Here is a 27,217-nt window from a genome sequence, read left to right as displayed (position 1 = left end):
ACAATGGTAATTATAATACACTAGAGTGTTCACTATTATCTATAACATGTGCTTACTCGAGGGCAATGATACAAGCAATATGAAACTATTTAAATCTTTTTGCAATTATTGATTGTTAAACAGCTAATACTTCTAAATAAAATCAAATGCAAATACCAAAAATACACTATGAACTTGTTACTTTTTGTTCACTGACTTCAGTGGAGCTGTGGCAATTAATGTGAGGTAAAACTTTTGGCCAATATATTGGTGCAGAATCCAGAACAAGTTAATTTCATACATGGAAATGCAACAGGCAAATAAAGTGTGTGTGTATATATATATGTGTGTATATATATATATGTGTATTACTCTGGTTTCTGCTGCATTACTTGAGTAGGTTCCTTCAACACATAATGAAAATGTTCTACTAGCAACCCTGTGCAAACAGACATTGGTGTTTATGCAACTAAAACCCCAACTTCATTATTGTATAAATAGTTGGGTTTTTTTATAACATACAATAACTGCAACATCTACAAGAATTTCAATCTGTATTTGTAACACACACATACAAAAAAAACCTCTTTTAATTACTTTGAACTGAGATAACAGCTTATACATTTGATTTGAGCCAAAATATTTTACCAAAAAAAGCATACCAGTGTGAAGAGGGTGACTAATTAAAAGATTCTGCAGTAAAGAAGGCAGTTCAGGTCACAGCTGCATGTGAGCAGTAGGCAGCATAAGGTATTTTGCATCCACAGAAATAAATTAACAACTATTAACAATATTAAGTAACAATTGTAGAGTGCAGAATAAGACAATCTAAAAGGTGTCGAAACCCAACTTTTGCCCTGTAGATCTTCAGGTTCTGAGGCATAAGTAGATCTGAGCATTATAACAGAAAGCTATTCTAAACACACACATCCAGGATAAAACTGAAAAAACAGCTGAATGAACCATTTTCCTGCTTTCATCTTCTGTAACTGTGATACTTAATTTACAGATATTTTATACTGAACTACTTTATAGTCTTAAAGAAAAAAAAATCAGAAGAGGTGCCCTCATGGACCACCTTTGCACTCTGACACTGATCATAAAGGAAAAGAGAAAGTCAATTTAATTTTGTAATCAGAGAGGGAACATTCTGCACAAACTTGTTCCTGATGGAAATGAAAAAATTTGTTGGAAACAACCTCTCAGTTACTGCAGAGTAATTGAATGGTGCGATAAACAGAAGGCTCCAGGCAACACAGTATGTCTTTCTGAGCAATGAACTTAAGACAGCAGCATGGAAGGATGCATGGTTTGTATGAAGCCCTTGACGCGCGGTTTGTATGAAGAACCTCAGATGACTGCTGAGTTTACCCGTAAGTTTCATTATATTCCTCCCTAATTCTTGTTGAAACTTTGTTTAATCAGGTTTTTCCTTCTTTAATTATATCCCTAAACCATGACATCTCAAAAATTAAGCTCAGCCCTAGGCCACTTGCTGGCAAACAACTGTTAGGCACTACTATAACTGCAATTTAAATAGTGTACTGACAAACTGTGATTTCCACATTCTTAGTTCTTTGCCAAAATCAATTATTATTTTCAATGGAAAAACGAGCAATTTTCCCTCTTTGATGCAGTTTTCATGCCAAATACTGGTTTCTAAACTCTAAGGCTAAATCGTGAAAGTGATGGTTATACACCTTTTCCGTGCTTTGTTTTGATTAAATCTGACAGACACAAGTGGCCCAAAACCAGTACCTGAAAACTGCAGCAGCAAAGAGGAAAATTACTGTATCTATTCACCAAACTAAAAGATTAAAATAAGAATGCACTAAGTAATCCTTAACGTGCAGCTGCTGCTTGAGCCTACTTATAACAGAAATCTATAAATAGAAATATAAAAGAAATATAATAGAAAAAGGATGCTAAGAGCTAAAACAGTAACATGCAAAGAGGCACCATGAAAGTTTGTTTTAAAAAAGTTAATGCTCATCATATTCACAGAAGTTTTCCTGAATCTGAAATCTAAACCACCTCCAAAATTCCATTATTCCCAGGTAAACACACCCAGCCCTGAAGTACATTCATAAAGGAATTTCTCCTCAACATACAGATATTAACAAATTATTTCCTAATGTTATCAAGCTCGCTTTTAAGTGCATTACAGTTCCAATTCAGTTACAAAGCACTGTTAAAGCTTCACAGAAAAAGCTGCCAAAGCTAAGCAATGGCCTGATACTGTTCTATTCTCCTAACTTCAACTCTCTAGAGAACTGAGGTCAAACAGTGGTTGAACTCATTACTCAATTCATGACAGAGGTATTATCTTCTGCTTAATAATGTTCAACACAACTGCAGTGGCATCTCTGTGAAACTTATCCGATAGCCTATTTTTAGTTAAATCCCTTAACACCATGGATTTTCAGCCCAGAAGATTCTCATTCTCTAATACTATGCTAATCCTGCACAATACTTGATCCCAGCAAATAAAGGTGCCTTGTGCTTTATTACTAACATGCTGCCATTTATTGTGCAGGTGGAAGTCTGGGTTTATGCACTTCATTTGTATATTTGATTTGGTCCCTGCGAAGGACTGACAACGTAACACTTGACATGGCAATGCCAGTCAGTGGCCCACTTGCACTCTCCAGTATCAAACACTGTGGGAATATAAGAGCACGAGCTGCCAAGCAGTATTTCTCCACAACACAGCATGCATAAAAATTAGATAATGTGCTGGTTTGTTTATGTGACAGTTTCTCTCTCCACAATACTTTCTTTTACAAGCAAATTTATGTGTTTTCTGTTCTGCTTTAACACTGAACTGCCTTTCAACAATATTTCCTGAGCATACCTACAGAATTGCCCCAAAGCCTATCAATAAGCTCTTGATAGCATATGCCTGGGATAACTCCAGCTGAAATTTAGATATTCCTCCTCTTCTATGTAGAAGTCTTGAGAATTTTCCTTTCTTTGGAGAAAAAAGAAATTAAAAGTCCACTACACACTGTCTCTAGGTGTCTCAGAACTAATACGGAAACAGGCAGATAAACAGAAATAGCACTTTCAATATTGAAAGGGATGGCCATCAGACTACTTCAGATTAACTGGGCTTCTAGATAAAGTCAAATTAGTTTAAACAGTAATTTCAAAGAACAATTCTAATTTCTAACCTTTCCATTTCCTTATAATACAAATGCTACACCATTTAGAATTCCTAAAACCCCAAGTCCTAACAACTCTTCCTAGAAGAATATTGCAGAAATATGCCATCTGACTAAAAAAAATGCTTTTAAGATGCACATCCACTCTTGAAGAACAGACTGGGAGAACTCGTCACATCTCTAGTGTGCAAGATCTCATCCCCTTTGCTCCATAAATGTGCACTTACCTTGACTCTTTTCAGCCTTAATGTTGCAGCCACCCATTTTCCTTGTATTCCTTCTCTTACTATATGAAAGCCTCACTTAATATTATTCATATTTCTCTTACAAAAACACATTTCTAAAGGTGGTGAAAGGAAAGGAAATGATCCTGACAGTGATTCCCATAAATTATGTGCAGACTGTGAAATAAGACTTTGAAGGAAATACCATGGAAAATGAAATTGATTAAAAACATGTTTGTGAAAGTTTTCTGTGCAAATACAACTTATTTGACAGAATCAAGTTATTTTAAGTTATATAAAAAACTGCAGGGGCTGTAATCTGTAAAGAAATTAGTAAAGCACTGATGTAATGCTACACAGGAAATTATTTCTTAACATGAAGCTGATGAGATGAAGGTAAGCAATCTTAGTGAGGAATTGATTAAAGGAAATGGCGGCAAATACATCTGAGCATGGAAGTATAAGACCACAGAGAGAGGTAATTAAGGCTTTCCTCAAAGACTGATATCCAAAAGTTTCTTACAGTTTTAATTCTTATTCAACCATTACTACAAGTATATTCAGGAGAGGGGAAAAATACATATTTAGAGAGAAATGGCAACTATTCTTGCAATCTTGAGGGCATTTCATTATGGTTGTTTAAATCGTTCACTACTTTATATTACCTGCAACAATAACAACTACTGTAATAAGAAATTCTTTAACTCTCAAACTGACTTCCAGCTATTACGATGTCATATGTAGAAACATAGAAACATAGAATAGTTAGGGTTGGAAAGGACCTTATGATCATCTAGTTCCAACCCCCCTGCCATGGGCAGGGACACCTCACACTAAACCACGTCACCCAAGGCTCTGTCCAACCTGGCCTTGAAGGCTGTATCTAAGCAAGAGACAGAGAAAAGCAGACCTAAAGAAACCTGAAGGGGAATCCACGACCTACATTGCAAAGCACTGCCAGAGATAGTTCCTATGGTCTCCACTTGCATAGCTCACAGAAGCAATCTCTTCTTAGAAAAATAAAGTATGTACATTTAATACATATCTCCAAATGCATTTTATGAACTTCGAGCTAATAGTTGCAAAACTGCCAGGAAGTTATTATTATTCCTTTTACGTCAATTAGAAAAAATGACACTAGGGTATGTCACTCAAAGTCCAAAAATAATCTTCTAAGGATGTGAGCACTGAAATTTAGGACAACTTTAAAAACTATGCTTACTTCACTGGATCACACTATTCCCTCAACAGTATATAATATATATGTTAGTAGCCAGTAGGTACTAACATCGCAACAGCCAGTGGCTTTGCAACTGCAATTTTGACAGAAGGGAAATTCCATGGCTTTAAAACAGTGTTTCATTTTATTTGTATGACAGTGTGAAAGATTTATTTCTAACATCACACACACACACACACACACACACACACACACACACTACTTTTCCTTTTCAATGTTCATTTGTAACTTTTGGCTCTCTGTGGATCTTTCTCTGCAGAATTTATGGCAACTATTTGGAAGATTTCTTTTAATGCAATGACTTCAATAACATTTTATGTGAAAAAGAATAACCTTTGACTAAAAATTAACAGAAGCCTACAAACTCATCTTGTTTATGGCTTTTATCTCTCAAAAATCTCAAACTATTGGTGGCTCCCCATTCCCTACTCTGCTTCTGAGCCTGAATAGAGTATCTATCCCCACATTTATAGCGAAGAAGTGTCTTCCCTCAGTATAAAAAGGAAATTCATTGTGCTCAGAAACCTGGATGCTTTCTGTTAATCTCCTGACAGGTTTTATATTAACCTGAAAGAATCAATCCTGAAAACGATTTAAGATGACCTCTGATTTTTACGTTATATTAGTTTGAAGAAATCTCATCTGCCTTTTTGGTAAGTAAGATAAGCATGTACTACTGTAATAATTTTTTGCACTGGAACAGAAGCAGAGAATTCACGTTTCAAATAGAAGCTCTGTGAGATTCTTTCATCTGTTTTTGATGCCAAAGACTGTAGAATGAAACAGTTCTTTTACTAAAGGTTAATTCTGGTTTCCCATTCTAATCACTAGTAAAAGTTGAAAAACTTAACTATTCATTAAACAAAACCCACAAAGCCAAAGAATTAAAAATCAAGTTTCTGTTTTACTTACAATATGATTTAAAACGAGATGAAGCACTACAGATTTAACTCCATAACATTATTTAAAATATGATGATAAATTACAGAATTCAGCTTCATGTTTTCTTTGTTTCCTGCTATACAACTCTCCCCTTGTTATTCACAGACCATTGGACAACTCCAATACCATCTCAGACTTCAACAGATCAACAGTCTAATAAATTGTATCCAAGTGAAACATTTTTAAAAACACAAGTATTTGTAACATTCTGTATAAAAAACCTGGTAAGATTTCTAGGAAAAAAGACACCATCTGAGATTTCACCTCTACAAAAATACACAGAAGGATGTTTAAAACTGAATGTCTAAACCCACTAAATGCTTACCTGAATGTAGTAAATTCTGCTCTTTTGAACAACTGGGAAATACAGCAGTACCACTCACTGTATGCACACAAAACCAAGCTAACTGTGGGTAACTGGTAAAAGTAACGAAGCATCATAAAAAGGATGCATCCAGGATCATATTTTTGTCGTGGGGAGAAAACATATAAGCAACAGAAAATCAAATTGCTAAAATAAGTGGACATCAGTATTGCATTATAAGAACTACTAGCAACAATACAAAAGGTTAGCGGCAATAACTGTAAAATAAGTTCTATTTCTACACTTTTAATAGACCAAACTACAGAGCAAAACCTCTCAGACTAAGCATATAGAAATAAGAAAAATTCCCTGTAGTATTTCTGACACTAGTCTGATTTCTTTTACAAAAAATTCTTTATTTACTAATCCAAAGAGTGCATCTGTCCCTTGATCACCACCAACTCCATGAGAACACCAGGGATGACTACCAGAACCACTGCCAGTGTATTTAGGGGAAAATGATACCAGCTCGACACATGGAAAAAAACCCTGAGTGCTGGTGACAGGAATTGTTAATTTCATGTCTTTCCCAAATAATACAATACATGAATGATCAAGGTCAGGATAAAAGTAGCTTTACACTAGATAAGCATACATGCTACACATTGGATGTGTAAGATCACCTGTTTCCTGAAAGTTACTTGGTCATGGAATGTTTCTTATTAGATTGTACTAGTTTGAATAGTTACAGACTTGCTCAAACTGCATGGTTTTAAGGTTCTCACTTAACATTAAAGAACATTAGTAACAACATTTTTTATTTCTTTTATTTGCAAGTGTCAAGTATATCAGCAATCAACATTCTTTTATTACATTATTTGAGAAAGGGCAGTACTGTGTGAGTATGTATATGAAAATTAGGGTTTTTTAAAAGATTAAGCCACGTGGTCATGAGTTTTATGATAAACTCAGGAGAAGGGAGGCACAAGAAAGTGACAGGATCTCCCAGAAATTCCACAGAAAAGAGTGATTTTGCAGAAAGACCTTCCAAAATCCCAGACTGCAGGGTGTACAGATTTCATTAAATACCTTTGCAGTCACACGCCTTTTTATGCAGTTCCTTTATTAATACCCTCTTCTGTTTAAGCATGTATCTCTCTGACAGTATACACCTTTTTCTCTAGGGAAGTGAGTACCTGGTTTTATGTAGTAAGAAATACAAATATATTTTTCCTAAATAAGCATCCTGAGCAGATTAATTTAATCACATATTTGTATTTACTGTTTTTACTGATGCTTCTCCATAATTGTCATGTATTAGATTTACCTTTATAGCTTTAATGTACTTTGTATTTAATGATTTTACACGAATAATGATGTCTATAGCCACCTCACTGAACAACCTATTTTCTTCACTGCCGCACCCATGTCTACTCTCCTCATCTAACATTTTTTCAGCTTCCTGATGCTGATTTTATCTATACATCCGTGGAATAAAACCATCTAGGCATAATGTTCAAAAATGGTCTCTTGGTTCCTGTTTAATCCACTGGGAATGATAATGGAAAATATCTGTAACTTGGCACTGCAGAACAATGACTTGATGAAATCTATTAGTCTGTCCTTCAAAGCTTGCTTTCAACAAGAGAGAAATGAAATGTAGCATGGGGGCTAGTCAGATCTGGAACTTATTAAAGTATGTCTCTCAGAGGGAGTCCTGAAGTAGGTGACTAAAGAACAGTCATAACAAAGATACGTTAGTGAAAAACACTTGACTTTCTTCCTTAGCTGTCAATATCCAGAATTCCTCCCTGCCCCCATATATTAATTAGCACTAATCCTCCTCCTATAGATGAAAAGCAACGTCTGAGGAGGGCGAGATTTCCTTTGAAAAGGCCATATGCGTTTTACACAAAACTTACTGTCTGATAACATTATGTCAGAAGAAAACCAACTCTGGTGAAGGGCTAGTTTTTGTCTAATAGCCATTTATTTCCATTTCAGCTTTTATCTGAATTGCACTCATCTTTGGCTCTGAAAAAACCTCTCAGCAAATTCACTGTGGAACTGACCAAAGACAGCCTAAACTTCTGAGAAATTACTTTACCTAAAATAAAGTCTAAATATCACACCTCCAGCTCCAATGTCACTGCTGACAGTGAAATCCTCTTATTGCGTCAACCATGAAAACACTTCTTCAATTGAAAAAATGTGGATTTAGTATCTATAAAAACATCCTCCCAGGCCTAATATTCACTACATTCATATAAAATATGTAAAGTGACCTAATCCTTTTAAAAGTGCAGAGAGACTTGGAAAAGATCTACTAATAAGCAGACAGCTCATTTTATACTAATAGTAGAAGAACTAAACAATAATCTCACTGTAAATGTTATATCTGATTTCCAAATGCTCAGAAGTTCTTCTTGTGTACAAATACTAGTGGAAGGTAAAAGCTGTTGGTTGTTTTGCTTGTATGTTTTATAAAAGCTATTTCAAAACAATCAGAACAAACAGTACCCAGCTGGTACCTGTACTTACTCATTGCCCCAGTCCAGCCTCACTGTGAGGTGTCTCTTGACCTCTCGCACCTGATCCTGTGTCAAGTGACCTGACAGCAGCTGTCTACGTAGGTCAATGAGCTCATTCATCACATGCCGCAGTTTGTAGAAAAGATCTACCTTATGTTTCTGTAAAGGCATATTTTTGGGAGGAGAGGGGAAGAGAGTGAGAAAGAGATAAAGGAGGGTGGGGGAGGAGGGGAGAGAAAGAGGGAGGGAGAGATTAATAAGTTTGGAAAGAGAAAAAGTGTGAGAAAGACAAAGAGAGATAAAGAGAGAGAGATTAATAAGTTACCAAACTTTCATTTATTACCCTACAGGAACATTAATCGAGTTTGTACAAGCTTTAAAATAGTTCTACCAAAAAGTAGTGTTAACTGATGCTATTTAAACTGAGTAACTTTGTATTTCTAAAAATTCAGGCTCAGTCTGCTATGGGGTCCATTTTCTGACAGAACCTAATGCTGTTGATAAGACAATTTATTATGTACAGCAGGAACCACTTACTCCAATCATATAATAAATCCAATATTTTAGATTTAAAGTAATGGAGAGGTGAAAAAGTTCTTTTTCTGCCAGTGACTAACATCATGGCTCTGAACAGTAGCAACAATGATTCACTACAGAAGAAAACCACTCCTAATATTTTTTATATCCCAGTTACTAAGACTGACACAGGTATCTGTGTTGGGAGCGATATGAGTATTTGTTATCTGCACTTTAATATGGACTAAAGCAATTAATGATAAAATCCACCTGCAAAACTACTTTAAAAGATGAATATTACCATAGAGAGTACCAAAAAAACCCCAAAACAAACCCCACACCACACCCATCAGGAAAAATAAATGAAGTCTAAACCACCACCACAATCCTTCCTAAAAAAACTACTATTCTTTAGCATTCTTCAAATATGAGAATGAAGGGGGAGGGAGGGGAAAGCAAAACCAAACTCTCCAAGTCCAGCCAGAAGTGTAAATACTTTTTGCCCCTGCAGGAAATAGACATATGGGAACCCACAAAAAGGAAAGTCTGAGGCACCCTAAGGTAGGCAAGCATGTCCAAACTATTCCAATATCTGCTAGATAAAAACTGTGTGTCAAGGCAGCTCTTTTCCACATGGCCATGTCTCACACTGCATAAAATTGCCAATGTGCAATGAATGAGGATCCCCAAGAAAAAGTTGAAAAATAAAACCTCCTTTTACAGCAGAATGCTGTTTTTTAAACAAATAAGCACCATTCCCACTTGTATACAAAGCTTGAAATGTCCGAATCTCACTTGGGAAAAAGCTGACTAGTGTCCTGAAAGTGAGACTTTCTAAGTTAGCACTGTCCTCGTCATGTTTCTGCTTGTAAATGAGCGCTTTATAAAAGGTCTCTAAATAAAGATACCTGTGCTTATAAACTAGATCTGACAGAATAACATCATAAAGAAAAACAGATGTGCTTTCTACTGTAAAAAATTATTAGAAAAAAATGTTTTACCAAAAAATAGGTAAGATGAGATGAAATTCCATCTACTTGAGTTTGTTTTCCTGAGAGACCACTAGATTTGCATGACTTAGGAAAACAGATTTCAGTGCAATCAATTTTGATCAGTAATTTGTGAACTTCTCTGAACCTGAATATACATCTGTTTTGCGGAAGCAGGTTAAGCACAGATGGAATCATCTGGCGTTCTTATCAATTTCGAGATGAAAAGATGCACAAGCTTTCAACTATGCACCAACCTTGCTTCTCGTCCTGCCTGAAAAATGAAATACAGACATCAGATCTAACACAAAGACATACATGTCCAGGGCTGAAAATACTTACTGTAGGAAGATAATCGTTTATAGCTGTAAGTATAAAAATCACTAGATTTGTGGTTAGATCTTACCACTAGATGTGGTCCAAAGTAAATTCTATATAAGCTGAAGACAGGAAATATCCACTGTAATACACTAATAACGTGAACAAGAAAAGGTTCTAACTTTTAACACAAGGTGAAGACAATGGAGTTTGTGACTATCAAATAAGCAAATTCAGTCTATTAAAAACGTCTAATGGGTCTATTAGTAAAACAGTTGGCAATGAAATGAATCAGCACAAAAATCATCATATTAGGACTTTCCAAATAGAACTGCTGAAAGAGCTACACCCTCACTCTTGTACTGATGGCTCAAGGCTATCAGTGAATTCAAGTCCAGAACACTTTGCTTTTAAATTACACTATTTTTTTAAATGTATTTTTGTATGTATTTTTACGTATTTTTACATATCAGAAGTACTTACTTTAAATACAAATGAGAAATGAGATTGTGGAACACAGTTTTGTAAAAGCTGGTCACATTAGGTCCTATGCAGTGATTAAAAAAGAAAAACCCTCAAACTCAACCCTCTCTCGAACCTCCAATCTCTCTTGTGTTCCAATATGCCATTTTCAGTTCTAGTTCTCAGACTTATCCCTTCAAAAAACATTTCACCTTCAAAAAACAAAACAAGTATTGATATACAGAGATCTAAACATACAACACAAGGTCCTCTATAAGGAACGAAGAAAGAGGTATCAGCAAATGGAAAGCAGGGAAGCTGTAGCTGTGATCTCAGGCAAACACTTATGAAGTGAATCACAGATGCAAAATCCATTTAAGTGAAGGAAAATACTTGTGTGAAAGGGGAGCTAGAACAAAGTTAAATGTAGCTTAATTCAGGCTAAAAAGAGTTTGAAACAGTCGGAAAGCAATTTATAACGCCCCTCCTCACACCTCAAGACTCTAGGGACTAATAAACTAAATTTCTCGGAGGAGGAGGAGGAAGATGCACAGATTTTAATGACTGTAGTCAGAGTAGCACCACAAACTAACTCAAAACTTTATCATCTTGAAAGTAGCTGAGTAAAAAAATACCAGTTAATCTGGTATGCAAGTGTCCATTCTCTTTTACAGTCAATTTTCCTACAACCTATAACCTCACACTTTTCACCTGGCTTTGTCACAAGCTACCAAGCAATGAACACTTGGTCAGTCCATCCAGAACGATCTGCTCTGCGCATTTATGAACATACTTTGCAAACGCTTCACATCCGGAATATAAAAATATTTATGGAAAAACTTTGGTAGTAATAATGAGGTGTGTCAGGGATAAAGAATCTGGACAGCCCTGATGAACGGGGGGCTCTTTTCTCACAAACAGCACATCTGTCCTCGAGCACATCTTGTTGCCTTATTTTACTATCCCCAGACACAAACCCATGTGCTGTATTGCTTTGCTCTGTTACTACTAACAAGTTACACTTATCAACACTTGGGTAATCTTCACATTTACAGCTACACATCAAAAGGCAGAGTTCTGGCAGCAGGGTTCTTTCCCCATTTACTAACTCCACATTAACTCTGTGGAGATCATGTCAGAAGATGGGTCTGGGGTTGTTTGTGGTGGGCTTAGACCTTTTCCAGGCGTCCCCCCCCAGACACACTCTCACTCCCCCTCTTCAACAGACCAAGCGGGGAGGAGTAAAATGAAAATATCTATGGGATGTGATAAAGACAGGAGACCACTTACCAATGACCACCCCAGCAAAACATCCAGTTGGCAGAAATTCGTTTTATTGCCAATTAAAACAGAGTTTGGTGGTGAGAAACAAAGATGAAACCCCCTTAAAGCCCCTTGTCCCCAAGACCCATGCCCTTTCTCCCTCCCAGCAGAGGAACTGGAGCTGTCAGTCCCCAGCAGCTTCTCTCTGCTTCTCCTTCCTCCTCACACTTTTCCTCTGCTCCAGCTGGGTTCTGCCCCTGGGCCGAAATACTTCAGGACAAACCTGCTCAGTGTGCTCCTTCCCTCAGACCACAGTCAGATACCTGCTCACCTCCTCCTCCTGCTCTGGCTGGGATGTTCTGAGGCTGTTCCTCACTCTTCTCCTCCTCATCCTCACTACCTGCATGACCACTTGCTGCTTCCCAACCCTACTCTCTCTGAGGCGCTGCCGGCTCAGCTAACGGGCTCAGCTGTGTGCTGAGGTGGGTCTGTGGTGGAACCGGCTGGAACCGGCCTCTCCCCACAGGGACATGGCGCGCACCTGGGCACAGACCCAGCGCAGGTGATGGGGGTTAAGGGGAACCACAAACCCAGCCCGCACTCGCGCCGACACAAAGCTGCTTCCTGCTGCAGCACAGCAGCATGAGCTTCCTGCTTCGTGCCTGCGGTGCCTCTGAACACTAAAGCTGCCTTTGTCATTCTTCTCTACAGAAATACCACATCATATGAGAATATATGGAATGCTGTATTATGGAGGATAACCTACTTATAGTCATTTTGTCACCAAGACTTCATTTAACAGTACTATAAAGAAGTCAGGATTTAGGCTCTCTCGAGAGCAGTCCCTTAGGAAATTTCCTATAGCATTGCCTTAGGCTATAATGGGGGAGAAGGGCACCAAAAATTATTTTCTTTATAAAAGCAAGTGAATAGCTTTTCCCAGGTTCCTTGTTATGGATTTCAGTACCTAAATTAGCTATTAAAGCCTGCAAACATCAACAGCACATGAAAGGAAATGCTAAAGCTGAAACACCAAACTCACCCCTTTCTTTTCAGTTTTGTCTCGATTTTTTAATTAAGCAAATTATTTTATAGTAAAGCTCTGATGGAATTCATAGATTTGTGCAACAATTATAGCTTAATCTTATCACAAATCTCTACTATTATTACCACGCAAACCTTAAACAGTACCCATCAAATCAGACAGTATTCAAGTGCCTGTTGATGAATAAAGATCAGATTTTACAGGTTAATACAAGGATGTCTCAAACAGGGAAAGAAACTGAAGTAAAACTTGTGGGGGAGATGTGGATAGTGCACAGGTATCAAGCCTGCCACCCACAGAAAAGCAAAGCAATCTGAGTATGCAACTAGTACTTGAACATATTCTTGCAGTCTATGTGTATGTCTAGACATAATGGACTTCAATAACAGTTAAAAATACAGAAAGGACATAGGAAAAAGCAAGAATAAAGTTGAGTAAATTACACCCTCTCCCAACAGAAACTACAAAGTACATTTACAAAGGGTTGTGGTACCATCCTGGAGTTTAGGGTTGAGCTCGCACTTCTTTGACATCACACCATTGAGTATTCAATAAATAACACTAGTCTTTCAAAGTAACAGTCTAAGAAAGGACAGCACCTCAGTTTAGGTTTATTTTCATTCTTCTACCCTGAAGTTCTCTATTTACTAGCTCTCCATTTATTAGTAAGCATAAGTTAACATGAATAGTATTTATTTTCTTCTATGAATATTCAAAGCTTTTAGTTTCAAACAGTAATTATTGCACTATAAATCTGTTTTTACTTGATTCTATACTGTATTCAGAGTGTATTAAAGCAGAATAAATTAGTGACAGAAAAATAAATTCTTCAGACTCTTTTGCCAAAGCAATTGTGCAAAATAGCTTAAAACGCTGACACATGACAAAGCAAAAACTTCAGAGGTAAAAAGAATGATGGAGTATCAATAAAGAAAGCAAAAGCAGAGCAAACCAACAAAATAAAGCCTTTACAAGATAAACAGAGATGTTGCTACAAGCCTTCCCTTTGTATTAAATGACATATCTGCATCACCATGTATCAAACTTTAGCAGTAGAGTAACTTTCTGATGGCTGTACTATGTCCACTTGCTTCTTCCTTTTAAGATAAACAAAAACCAACCAATTACTTGATCTGCTTCAAAACCCAAATGGTGTATTTAAATCAAAGCTATCTACCAACAAGTCCAAAAATCTGGTGATATGTTTTATCTGTTACAAACCAAACTAATACCCTACAAGCTTTTCATAGCTATAAACATCATGGTGAGAAGAAGCCAGGTAACATTACAGCAATAGCAACATTTAAGGTAATGCCACAACACAGAAGATGGCATGTCCTCCTAATGATTTCAAGAACAAAGAGCTTTGATAAGGGCTGTTTTCCAAGATCTCCATTACTGTCCATGAAGGACAGTAAGTAATATTTAAACCTATTACCACGATGCTCTGTGTTTAACAAGTCAAACCTTCTCAAGTTCAGAGCTCTTCACAGAATATTATGAAGATTTATGAAGGGTTAGTATGATGCTATTGCCCTTGTTCAAGATGAGAACTTTTTTCCTATTTGTTTGTATCACTTCACAGGCCTTGAACGTCTAACTTAAAGATGCAATTTAGAATCTATTTTTATTGATAGCAATGCAGTGTGGCACAAAGAAAATTCTATTTTTCAATTTCCTGTATAAACAACTTTTCCACTTTAAAAATCAGTTATACCACACATGTAAATAACTCCAAGTTTATCATTTCAGATACCGGAGTTGTCTAATACAGAAATTGGGACAAGTAACAGATGACAACATTTACAGCTACAGAAACAATTTTAAACAAATTTGGCACAGCTTTTGTGTCTGACTTCATGCTACTAGTGAAGCTTTTGTTACTTTTAGGGTCTGCATCATCATCAGGAAACGCAACTTGGCCAGAATGAGACAAGTATTCTGGGTGTAAATTAGTGCTGCTTAGGGGGTTTATTTTTGTTAACAGAAAATAAATGCAAAGAAGGGAGATCGGGCTTCTTCAAGAAAAGTAGGTGGGATAATTACCTTGAGAAAAGGAAAAATTTGGTTAAAGAAATACCCTAAAGGGACCCCCTGTCTCCAGCCCACCCCTATATCCTGGCTACAACTGATGGTAGCCAAGTGTTGGAAAAACCTACAGAATAAGACTGCAGAAGAGACTGCAGCTTACCATTATTTTGTTGAAATTCAGGTGATGTTCCTAATTCTTTAGGAGTAACAGCAACATTAACCTCATTTCACATCATCATAATAAACTTTTAGCAAAGCTTAAGGAAATGTAATTGAAGGGGATAACTATTCTGATAAACTTATAGGTTTAATTCTTCATTCCTAATACTGTAAAACAAGCAACATTAACACTCCCACCCCTTTTAAATCCATATTACATTTATCAAAGCCAGTTCCAAATCCTCTGTATGTTAAATGTATTTACTTTGGTTTTTATTGTGAAATGTAAGAACATACAATTTCAGGTTAAGTTCTGTTTCTCTTCTGAGGGACAAAAACTATGCATACAAGGGTTTTGCTATTTAATCAAGAATGACTTCTTGGGATTTAGATTCCTGTTGTGTCCCATTTTTGGAAGGCTTCATGCTATGTAAAAGGACACAACAGGAGAAGACAACATTTTGCTTTATCATATTTCTTCAGAAGTATTACTAAATAAATAGATAAAAATACGTCAAACTTCTGAAAGATAATACATGAAGGAAAGAGCCTAAGAACATGAAAGAGGCTTCCTTTTTCCCCAGCACGTGGCCCCAAATATCTCTCTGGATAAGATCAGCTCAACCAAAACAGAAATACAAGTGAAGAAGAAAGGTCTGTAAAGCAACTAAAGGGGAAAAAAAAAAATCTTATAGGCACGTACATGACTTCTGATAATTCTGTTGTGCCTCTGGAAGATGCATAAAGATCTTCTGTGCTGAGTATTCACATTTTCCAGACCTTCTCTGAGCTTTAAAAGCGTAATTTTCCTCTTCCTTTTTTACATGATGAATACATTATCTTGATTGCAAGACTGCAGAGTTTGGGAGCTTGAGAACAACTATAAATAGCATGAGACTTGTGATATCTCCAAATTGGACAGCACTGAGAATACCTGTTTAAGCATGTTGCTAGTCATGCTCAACACCATTTCCTCCACAGAAGACAGAGGCATCACAAGTGATTAAATGCTGCTTCTGACAAAAACCATTACTCTTTCGCTGCATCATCTACATGGACCTTTGGTTACTCTGTCACCAACAGAAACCATCATAGAATGACTGATGCTGTCAAAGGCCTCAGGAAGTCATCTTGTCCTATGCTCCTGCTCAAACAGGGTCAACCAGAGCAGGTTGCTCAGGACCACGTCCAGATGGCTTCTGAGTAGCTCCAAAAATGGAGACTCCATGGGCAATGGACTCCAGGCAACCTGTTCTAGTACTTGGTTACCCTCACAGCACAAGTGCTTCCTTATGGTCAGATAGAGCCTTCTGCATTTCAGTTTGTGCCTGTTGCCTTGTCACTGTGGGCACCACTGATAAAAGCCTGCTCCTGTCTTCTTTATACCCTCCCTTCAGCTATGTATACACTTTGCTAGTATCTCCCCCTGAGCCTTCTCTTCTCCAGGCTGAGCAGTCCCAGCTCTTTCAGCCTTTCCTTGTATGTGAGATGCTCCAGTCCCTCAAACATCCCAGGAGCCCTCTTCTGGACTCTCGCCAGTAGTTCCATCCCTCTTGCCACTTTTGACGTGCCTTATCAGATGCAGCTCCAGGTGGGTTGCTGGCTTTCCTAACCCTGGTCTCTGCATACTTGGACAGTATCGCTATATTCCTCTCAGATTCCTTGTCCTTTCTTCCACCTTCTGTATACTTCCTTTTTATTTCTGAGTTCTGCTAGAAGCTGCTTGTTCATCCATGCAAGCCTTCTGGCATCTTTGCTGCTTGCTGGAATGGACTCTTGCTTAAGTTTGGGCAAGGTAATTCTTGAAACAGCCAAGTTCCTTAGTTCCTTCCACAGGACTGTTTCAAGCAGATCTCTGAAGAGGTCAGATTTTGTCCAGGCTTGTTATCCTGCTTTTTGTCCTGCTGCATCGTCTCAGGATCTTTAGCTATACCATCTCGAGGTCACTGCAGCTAAGGAAGCCCTTGACCTTCACATCCCCAACCTGCTCTTCCTTGTTTGCAAATGTGAGGTCCCAGTAGTGAACAAGCTTCAATAAGCAGAACTAAAATTGGTATCAAATGTTCCCTGCTCACATCATCAGTTTCTTTGGAGACTTGTGTCCTCTATTTACAGAAAAATCATAGTCATAACGGTGCTTAACATCCCAAAATATATATGCTGAATTATGTGGTTTCCCAGAGGTAAAACTGATTATCTTGATCCACAGAAAGTGGATTTTCCCCCAGAAGTTCTGGCCCTGCAAAGCTTAGGGTATTCGTAAATCTGCTGAAAGAGGAGGACTTTCAACCTCCTGCTACCATCTCTGTTACAGTCATTCAAAATGCCTCCTGCTGGAAGCACTCTTTGAGTACCAGCAGAAGCCATTTATCCTCTGATGTATTAGAAAAGAGGAAGCTGTAGGGCCTCCATCTGAAAAATACATAAATCTGGCAGATGTGAGGAAGACACTGCATTCAATACTAACTGGCAGTATTTACCCGTCGGAGAGGTAATAAATGGAAACATTTTGCTCTGAAAGAAACTGGAGCAGTATTGAATAAGTGTGAAAGCTTCTATATTTCATACTTCTAGTAGGCTTTTTACCATTATTTAAATGCAAAAGAACTTGTAACGTTCAGAAGAAAGCTTCCTACCCATGACCAAATGGCTATATTCTTTTGCAAATATAACAAATCCACCCCATAAATCAGTATTTTAAGGTAACTTTTCTGCATGACAGAGAAATCATATTACCTTTCACATGGGTTTTAAACTAGAGTTAAATGCTTTTGTTTCCACTTTGAAGAAACATGCTATTTTTATTAGAAGGTATATTAATAATTAACATTCACACTACTCAGCAATAATCAACCTGTCTCAATAACAACTTACCTGATAAATATCTACCATGAAATGCAAACTGGTAACAGTATATAACACGTGCTGTCAGGTAAATATTTTCCTTTTAGCAGCACCAAACACTAAAGTTGAAAGATACTCTATCCCCAAAACATTTCCACTGCATTTAAGTTAAACATTTGCTCTTTCAAGGCTATTTACATACTCAACAGGAAATTCACACCCACTGCTATGTAGTTCAAGTGTATAACCTGGTACTTTCACCCTTTTTCCAGCTCCTCTCACATAGTATCATGCAGCACACAAAATTAATATTCTCATTCACACACACAGAATGAGAACTTGGACCTGACGGACACCAGCAAGAAGAAAAGTTTCAAAAGCAGTCACAGAGTCAATACCAGGTCAATACATGTAACCTTAAAAGTCTCCGACAATTCTTTGTCTGTGTTAGGACCTTCACACAGGACATGCAACATGAGTTCATTACGTTAAAAAGCCAGGTTTTATAGTTTTATTGGGGCACTTAAATGTTAAGGAAAACAATCCACAACTAAACCACACACTCTTATTCCAATAATATACAGAACACAGACCACTGTTTGCAGACCAGTTTGGTTAGTACATTTTGTAATGATGACCCTGGGCATGATGCCACCATTTGTCCTGCAACATTTCTGTGAAGCCCTAAAGAAAATGGCTGAATGTATTCCAACAGTTTCTTAACTACATACTTCTTATGTAAATTAAAAAATAAAGACATTTCAATATTGTTCAATGGCAAAAATGTTTCAGCTCTGCTTCTCACAGACAGGTTCCAGTAAACGTCACCCCTTCAGAAGTGACAATTTCAACTTAAGAGGAACAGTTCTAATTTAAAAAGCATATTGGTTTCTTATGCCTTAACCTATGGTAGCATCTGTCATTTTGTTTATGATTCTGGTCACAAAAATCTGTTTCAGAGTCAGCAAACAACATGGAAATTCTGGTTTTATTGCGTAATATTTATTGTGCAAACAACTACTTAGTAATATCATTAACATTTACTGTAATTCCCCCAGTATTCAGCATCACTTCCTTAAATTACATTAAGAAATGAAAAATTGCCTAATTCCAAAATCCCATTTGTTGTTCTTAAAATCTTGACTTTGAACTTAAGAAGTATCATGCTGTTTAGATAGAGATTAATAGGAAGCAAAAGTTTATATTCACATTTTACCTGCAGCACATATTCTTGTGCCGTTAAAGGCAGCACAGGCAGTACGATATGTCTTTTCATAGGCTGAATGAAATGAATCCACCAGATTTACCTGATACATTGAAACCCAAGACTCACGTTTCTGTCAGGAGAGGATTACTGAACCCAATGCTACTGATAAAATCGTAAGTGCTTTACACACATTAGAAACATTAACCTTTATCCTTGTTTTTAAGAAGAGAGAGGAAAAAGGCAAGATGAAAAACCAGAATATCTCCTTGAAGTATTGGAAAGTTCTAATACTGAATCTTAACTGAAGGATGTTCCAAAATCAGAGACCAATTTTCCTCAGCAGAGGAAAATACAGGAGAAAACTGAAGCCCAAAATTCCCTTATACATGAGTATTTTCTACTTACTGAGAGTAATAATTTTTTTATGGTTCTTTGAGCCATTTCAATCTATACAAACTCATATTGATGTACCAACATTTTTACCAGTGATGCACATTTGTGTCTCAGATATATTATATGCCTCCCCCTACTATTATGAAAAGGGAAATGAATGCAGCAGCCACAGCTATATGCAAACCATCTACGCTACTCCTACTTCAGAGCATGACAGAAGGAGACATAAAGGGCAGGTCATGGGATCCACACACATAAAACCAACAGTTACTACTGACTGAACAACTGTCCTTTTTTACATGTTCAAGTTCAGATTTTAGTGTTCATATATGACGAACAAAGTCTTTCCTAAAGAGAAAGATTCAAAGTGTATCAGTTATATCAATGAGTAGCACCATTTGACTGGAGCCTCTATCTCAGCTGCCTGGTCAAGGCCACAAAGCTAGTAAAAGCAGAAATTGTTTTAGTTGGCAACCCCGCTGATGCAGACATCTCTGAACCACGAAGGCGGTGTTGGCTATGCTTAGGTGCAAAATATCCCCATGTTTTAGGTAAAATGCTTCCAGACAGCTAATAACAAACGGAAATGTACTATATAATCAACTCTGTGACAAGATGGCTTGGGTTTCAGAACAGCCAGAAATACTTTCAAGAGTCTGGTCCAGCAAAATTAGATTTATATAATCAAGTAATTTCTTCTGCCTTAACAGTAAACACAGCACCACATACAGCCTTGGGAAAAGTACTAGTAAGATAATAACTGATTCAAATGCAAGATAAAGATAACCTCCTTCACCCTATGAAACAATGTGTGAAGCAGATCAGCTGTAAACTCTGGCACTGGGCTGACAGCCACTTCATGACATAGCAGGACTGCAAACATAAATTACAATTTAGTAGATAAACAAAAGGCACAAAACCCAGTAGAATGCAGCAAGCAGGATGTAAGTTACAAGTAAAGCCTCTTTTCAAATAACTATTTGCTCTGTAAGACAGTCAATGTTTTGGTAAATAAAAAATTGAAATAGTTAAAAGATGAGCAGCAGAGCTGCAAATAAAAAGCTAAGAGAAAACAGGTACAACACCCAGGATAAAGAACTAATCCCAACCTCTTCAATTTAAAAACGTTCATTTCATGTAAGTGACATAACACTGCAAATATTTGTAATGGACCTGTGGCTGGCAGCTGTCAAAACTGTGAATTTGAAACAAAGATGCAAGTAACATCAAAACAAAACCACAGTTTCCACTAAGGGCATCTCCTTACTTATGACAAAGAAAAATTAAAATAGAAAAACCCCAAAGCATTCCTGTTACTGTGGGATACTGAAGGTGTTTTACATCTATTTTAAAGAGGGTCACCTTCTGAGGTGGAAGTGAGGTGATTCCATCAGTGCTTAAAACGTTATAGGGTGCTCTACAGCCAAAAGACAAAAGGAAAGGAAGAAAAATTACATTTTCTCATTAGGCTAACACTCAGCTTAGAAGTAATGGTTAAAAACTCCAGTTAATACATAACAGACAAGCGTTATGTCAGCATTATATCTTGACTGAAACATAGTGCATCTGGCAATGCAGTACCCTCAAGCACACTACTGATGCTCAGCTGCTGCAGCAGTACAGCCTCAAAAGCGAAAGAACTAGCTATTGACTCACTCTTACACCTTTACACAGCATCTGAATGATTTTTGGTGATCTCCCACTCAAAGACATCCAAAATATCTGTGGTTCTCTACATTGTTTGAAACATAAGCCAGCCAAAAAAAGTATTGAATGTCAATCTTTTTCACAGTTTATATATAAATAGCTGAAAAGCGAGCCTTTGCCAAGGAGAAAAGTCATCAAAAAACCACAAAGAGTATGTTTAAAGGGGTACAAGAATTAGCAGAAAGACATCACTAAAAAACCATTAGACTTCTGCATGCAACTCTTGCCTGAAAGAATTAAAGCACATCAGTGCAGTATATCCACTCTTTCTTAGCATCTTTTATTGTATTTTAGTAATGCTGTTTTTCAACACAGCTGGTCCTGACTAAACAGATTTAAAGATTCATCAATTTCAAGACTATAAAGGATTATTGTGATTATCTAGTTTGACTTCCTGCAGGGCACATGCCATAGAAACTCACTCACAGCTTGCTGCAACATATTTCCTATAAAATAATGTGGTAACAGATCACTGAAAATCCAATACAGTCTTGCTTTAAAGATATCAGTAATAAAGAAACAACTGCTCTCCATGATTAATTTATTGTTAATTACCCCAATTATTAAAAAGTGGCTTCATTTCCATTCTGAATTTGCATCGCTTTCATTTGTAAATACTGGACTTTGTTATATCTTTTTTGACAGAACTGACAGCTTGAGACAGATTTTTGACAGATTATCTCAATTAGCAATCATCTACCTTAAACCTTTCTCCATGTACCCATTTGTAAGTCATGAACAGGCTGCCTCCTCACTGAACTTATGCAGTTTGTCTGTATAAATCATAAAATCATAGAACGGTTTGGAATGGAAAGGAGCTCAAGATCATCAAGTTCCAACCCCCTGCCATGGGCAGGGACACCTCCCACTAGACCAGGTTGCTCCAAGCCCCATCCAGCCTGGCCTTGAACACTGCCAAGGGTGGAATATTCACAACTTCTTTGGGCAGCCTGTTTCAGTGTCTCACCACACTCACAGTAAAGAATGTTTTCCTTATATTTAACCTTATATCTAACCTGAACTTTCTCTGTTTAGAACCCATTACTCCTTGTTCTATCACTACAGTCCCTAATGAATAGTCCCTCTCCAGCATCCCTGTAGGCCCCCTTCAGATACTGGAAGGCTGCTATGAGGTCTCCACGCAGCCTTCTCTTCTCCAGGCTGAACAGCCCCAACTTTCTCAGCCTGTCTTCATACGGGAGGTGCTCCAGTCCCCTGACCATCCTCATGGCCTCCTCTGGACTTGTTCCAACAGTTCCACGTCCTTTTTATGTTTGGGACACCAGAACTGCACACAGTGCTCCAAGTCGGGTCTCATGAGACCATAGTAGAGGGGCAGGATCACCTCTTTCAACCTGCTTGTCACTCTCCTTTAGATGCAGCCCAGGATACAGTTGGCTTTGTGGGCCAAAATAATATCTTCACTCTTCATTTGCCAGGCTTCTGCTGGAGTATTATTGTCACTTTCCTATATTTACTTCTCTAGATATTTTATCTATTATACATTGAGAAGCAATACTAAGAATATCCATGAGATGTTATATTTAAAGACTGGGTTTGACTGTAGGTTTTTTTAGTCTAGAAATGACAAGAATTAGGAAAACAATTTTAACCAAAAACTTGCATGAAAGAGAAATGCAATATTCTATTCTCCTTGTCCAAGGTAAGCAGAATAAGAAATAACCAGCAGAAAGAAACACTGTGTATAGGTTTCAGGAAAAAAGTCTTTTAACACTATGGGCCAAAACGCACTGAACTTTTTGAAAGGTTGCAAAATATCCACTGTTGCAGATGTGTTTTTTAAAAACAGGCAAGATAAGCACATGTTGAAAATACCGTAGTGTCCTGGGTTCAGCAGTAGCAGGAGAAAAAATGACTGCTACTGTTGAACCCAGGACACATAGTTAGAAATGAACTTGCCTTTAAAGGAGTCAGCTGGACCAGGTAACCCGAAGATCCATTCTAGGTCCTTCCCTCCTGTACTATGTTCCCCTTCCTATCTCTCCTTACCTTGCAAGAATCAAGCACTGCAGATCACCTCTGAATTTTCCTAGTTTTCCCACATCTATCCTGAATAAGACACTGCAGAATCAATCTGTAGCAACTGCTCAACAATCACCTCATTTAGTCTATACAGAGAAATTTTCTCTTACTCTCCTTCTCTGCCCCTCTGCCTATAAAGGCAAGATTTCTTATCCTCTTAACTACCAAAATCAAGGAAGGGGCTGATGTTCAATTGGTTAGTCATAATAATGTTTCATCATGTTAAGTGTCATTGCACTTCAGGACACAAACACCATCTGTAGGTCCTTTCTATATTTGGATGTATTAGAATAGATGCTGTTTGAATGAGCCAAGTCTCTGACAGAAACTGTACTGTTTCTGAACTAATCGTTATTTAACTTTCTACTTCTGCATCACCAGCAAATTTTATGAGACTGCACCATTTTTTTCTGATCCTATTATGAGAACAGCAAATAACAGGAGGCAAGAACAGAGTCCTATTACAAGCAGCAGCACTGAATAACAATTCTCCATTTTCAACTGCTTTATTATCAATTCATTTGTTTTTAAACCATTTTGCAAATACTGTATCTAATTCTGCACTGTTAAATTCTTTAATCACAGTGTCAAGGGAGGGTTAGTTAATGCCTGCAGAAGTCCTACATTTATTGCTATCAATGCAACTTGTAATCAGATTTAAGGATGTGCACAGTTATCTCTGACATGGTTGACAATTTCTGAAGTAAAGGTCAGCACTAGAAAACAGGGAAACTCAACTGGCAGGCAGGAGCTTTATGGAAGACAACCTGGTGATCCTGTGAAGAAGCTGAACAGGAGGCTGCAGTGCTGTCCTTGCAGCAAAGACCAGTCATATACTAAGCTGTATATGTAGCCTGCAGGTCAGGGGAGACAATTCTTCACTAGTCACGAGACATCTGTGGTACTTATTTACCATGTACAACTGCCAGGTGAGAATATGTAGAAAAGCTGAATGCAGATTCTTCTCACAGGTGAAACAGAATAGGAATAAAGGCAACAGGCACTGGAAATTCCAACTAGATAAAGGGAAAATATTCCTCCCTTGTAGGTGATCAAAATGTGGAACACAGTTTTGCCCAGGGAGGTTGTGGGATCTTCACAAATACTCAGCCAGACAAGATCCTCAACAACATGCTCTAGTAGGTTTTGCTCAGGGAAGGAAGAGGTTGTACTGGAGCCCCCCCAAAGTTCCTTTCAATCTACTAGATTCTAGGCTTGTAAAACTTAAGACACAACACTAAAACTGCCTGTGAGCCATGAGAGTAATTTTTGCCTGTTTCTGTCTGGTTTTTAAGCCAAAACTCTATGATGGAGATAAACACAGCAGTAATCAAGAACCACAACAGAAGCATCTGCAATAACCCATATAATAACCCCTGCCATTAGACTATTACCAATAGTATAAAAAAAAATCTTTTATTGGTAACTTCTTACTTATTAAAGTGTAACACTGTGGCAGCACAGCCAGTTTAACCCACCAGAAATACATGCTGCTAAAAAAACAGATGCAAGTAGTCTCAAACCTCCTCACTGTATTGCCTCCTTTATGCACACTCTGACTGGCACTTGTACAATGAACCCCATCAAGAATCAAATCTGCCAGAAAAAGGCAACAGAATTAAAAATGGTTAGTGTTCACCTGGAGAATTCCCTAACTCTCACTGCACAGACACTAGTGCATAAGGCATAAGGACAAGAAGCAGTGTACATTACGAAGCCTGGCTTCTCAAAGCTTGTTCCTGTCTGAATTACCGTCTGCTTCACAGTAGGGATGAAATCGCACTCCAGTGCTTTCTATGGAAGGAGCAATAAAATAACATTTCTTCCCTCTACACTGCCACTTATTTCCAAGAAAATTAATCTTTTTGTCTGAGTTAGAACTGGTAAAGAGATTCAACAGTTTAAGGACCTTTAACAAAAGCTGATTCATAAGGTATGTCTTTCTGATATCCTTTAATAATATGGGATAATTTCACCAGAAATATGGTGGGTTTCACTGCACAGTAATGTTTTCTCTCTCAAAAAAAAGGCAACGGAGATAGTATCACTCTCTGCATTAGGAAGTCACACCATGTATAGACGTTATACACACGGTGTACGTTTCAGTCCAGGTGTAAGAAAATCCTGGCTTTTTTGGCAATCCCTGTGAGCTACATAATTATGTATTTCCCACATCTACCTAGAAAATAAGAAACCAAACCTTAAAGGCAGTAGCGGAATGCAGAACTAAGGTAGTGAAAAATTTTATCTTAGAACAGGGTATGGCCTTTTTAGGAAAAACTAACCTGACAACTAGAAAAGATTTATTTTAGCTTGTTTCACACACATCATTTTTAAATAAGGAAATATACCCAACATCTGTCTTTCCTTTTTATGCAACTATTTGAATACTTTAACTCAAATGCTTTACCTGACATAGCAATGCCATTTATTTAAACAAAAATATCAAATCACAATTATGTTACTTCTAGACTACCATACTGGTAATGGAGTAACTGTTAAATACTTGCATTTAGATGGGTTTCTAATGTAGATTTACATGATGACAGCCAGCAGTATTACAGTGAGAGCTGACATGCCTGCAATTATTGTCAGATCTGAGATGGCAAACTCAGCAGCTACTTCCGAGTACGACACCAAAATCCAACAACAAGCCTAACACTGGCTCATTAAAATCACCCATCCGATTCTAAATTTGTCAGTGGTGCTGCTAGCTCCCCGAAAACAAACTGCTATTCTGTTTACATCCTGTGACACAAGGGCCAGACAAAAATCGACTAAAAACTTCTCTTTGGTTTGTATCTTTTCAGCACTGGATTGGTCGCCATATTTCCCTCTTGTGGAAGCCAACTGGATATTCTCCGTTTCACTTTGGTACCTCTGCATGTAACCACTAAAACATCTCTGTGTATCACTTCTTGACAGCTAAATAAATCATCCAGACAATTTTTTAATTGCAGGCAAAATGAAGTCAACACTTAACTCTACTTTGTCCTTTCATAACAGTTATAGTAACAATAAACAAACAAAAAATGATGTAATGTAGGAAAGCAGAAAGTACACAATAAAATTCAGCAAACAGAAGAAAACATACTAAGGTTTCATCAAAATAAAGACAAATACATGCATCACTGGGACTGACGGGAAGTAACTGAGAAGGAACCTGGGAAAGGTTATGACAAGCTCAGATTGGGATCCTGAAAAAGAATGAGACAAAAGGGGACAGACAAAATATGAGAGAAATGGAGTAGCTGAGCTTCCTGCATGAAAGTACGAATCATAAGCTTCCCAACGTTTAGGGTGGGGATTTTGTTTGTTTTAACATCTGAGGTCCATTGAATAATTGTCAAAAGTTCTGAGAAACCTGGGGTAGATCTTCAGAGCCCAGTGCTGTGCCAATTCAAACAGATCTGTCACACTGCACAGGTCTTTTTGACTGAGCAGGAGACAGATGACAGAGTTTGATGTCTTCTGAAAAAGCACACAGTGTTTATGTAATACGCACCTCCCCATTCAAAGTGACAGGAGGGTTTCTTTAAAAAAATACTTTAAAATATAAAAAATATACTACATCTATCTAAGGATCCAGCACATGGGCCAGGAACTTCCAAGATCAAAAGCTTCTGTCACCACACACACTGATATGAGGATCCTAGCAATAGCTACATACAATACCCTTAAAGTTACTTTGTGGTTACAAAAAAAAAAAAACCACGAGAGTGGTTACGATCGTATTTTCTTCTTCCCTCTCCTCCATTCCACCAAACATTCCCTAATTAATGTTTTATTTACATTAATTCTGTTAACTCCATTAACTCTATCAACACATTCGTGAAAACCTGACACCTGTTTCTTT

General features: G+C 37.6%; 1 protein-coding gene across 1 annotated transcript in view; it reads right to left on the bottom strand.

The window, feature by feature from the left end:
* The window catches only part of DOCK3 (dedicator of cytokinesis 3), a gene marked incomplete at its 5' end in the record, with an annotated part of 211,656 nt that overhangs the window by 132,740 nt on the left and 51,699 nt on the right, over positions 1 to 27,217 (bottom strand). The window contains one exon of the mRNA XM_080625333.1: positions 8,395 to 8,543. Within this exon, the coding sequence (XP_080481459.1) occupies positions 8,395 to 8,543 (149 nt within the window). The remainder of the gene's footprint in view (positions 1 to 8,394; positions 8,544 to 27,217) is intronic.

The sequence above is a fragment of the Psittacula echo genome (genome assembly GCF_963264785.1).
Source record: "Psittacula echo genome assembly, chromosome: 9".
NCBI lineage: Eukaryota > Metazoa > Chordata > Aves > Psittaciformes > Psittacidae > Psittacula > Psittacula echo.
Note: the sequence above shows the minus strand (reverse complement) of the source record. Positions and strands in the feature narration are given on the sequence as shown.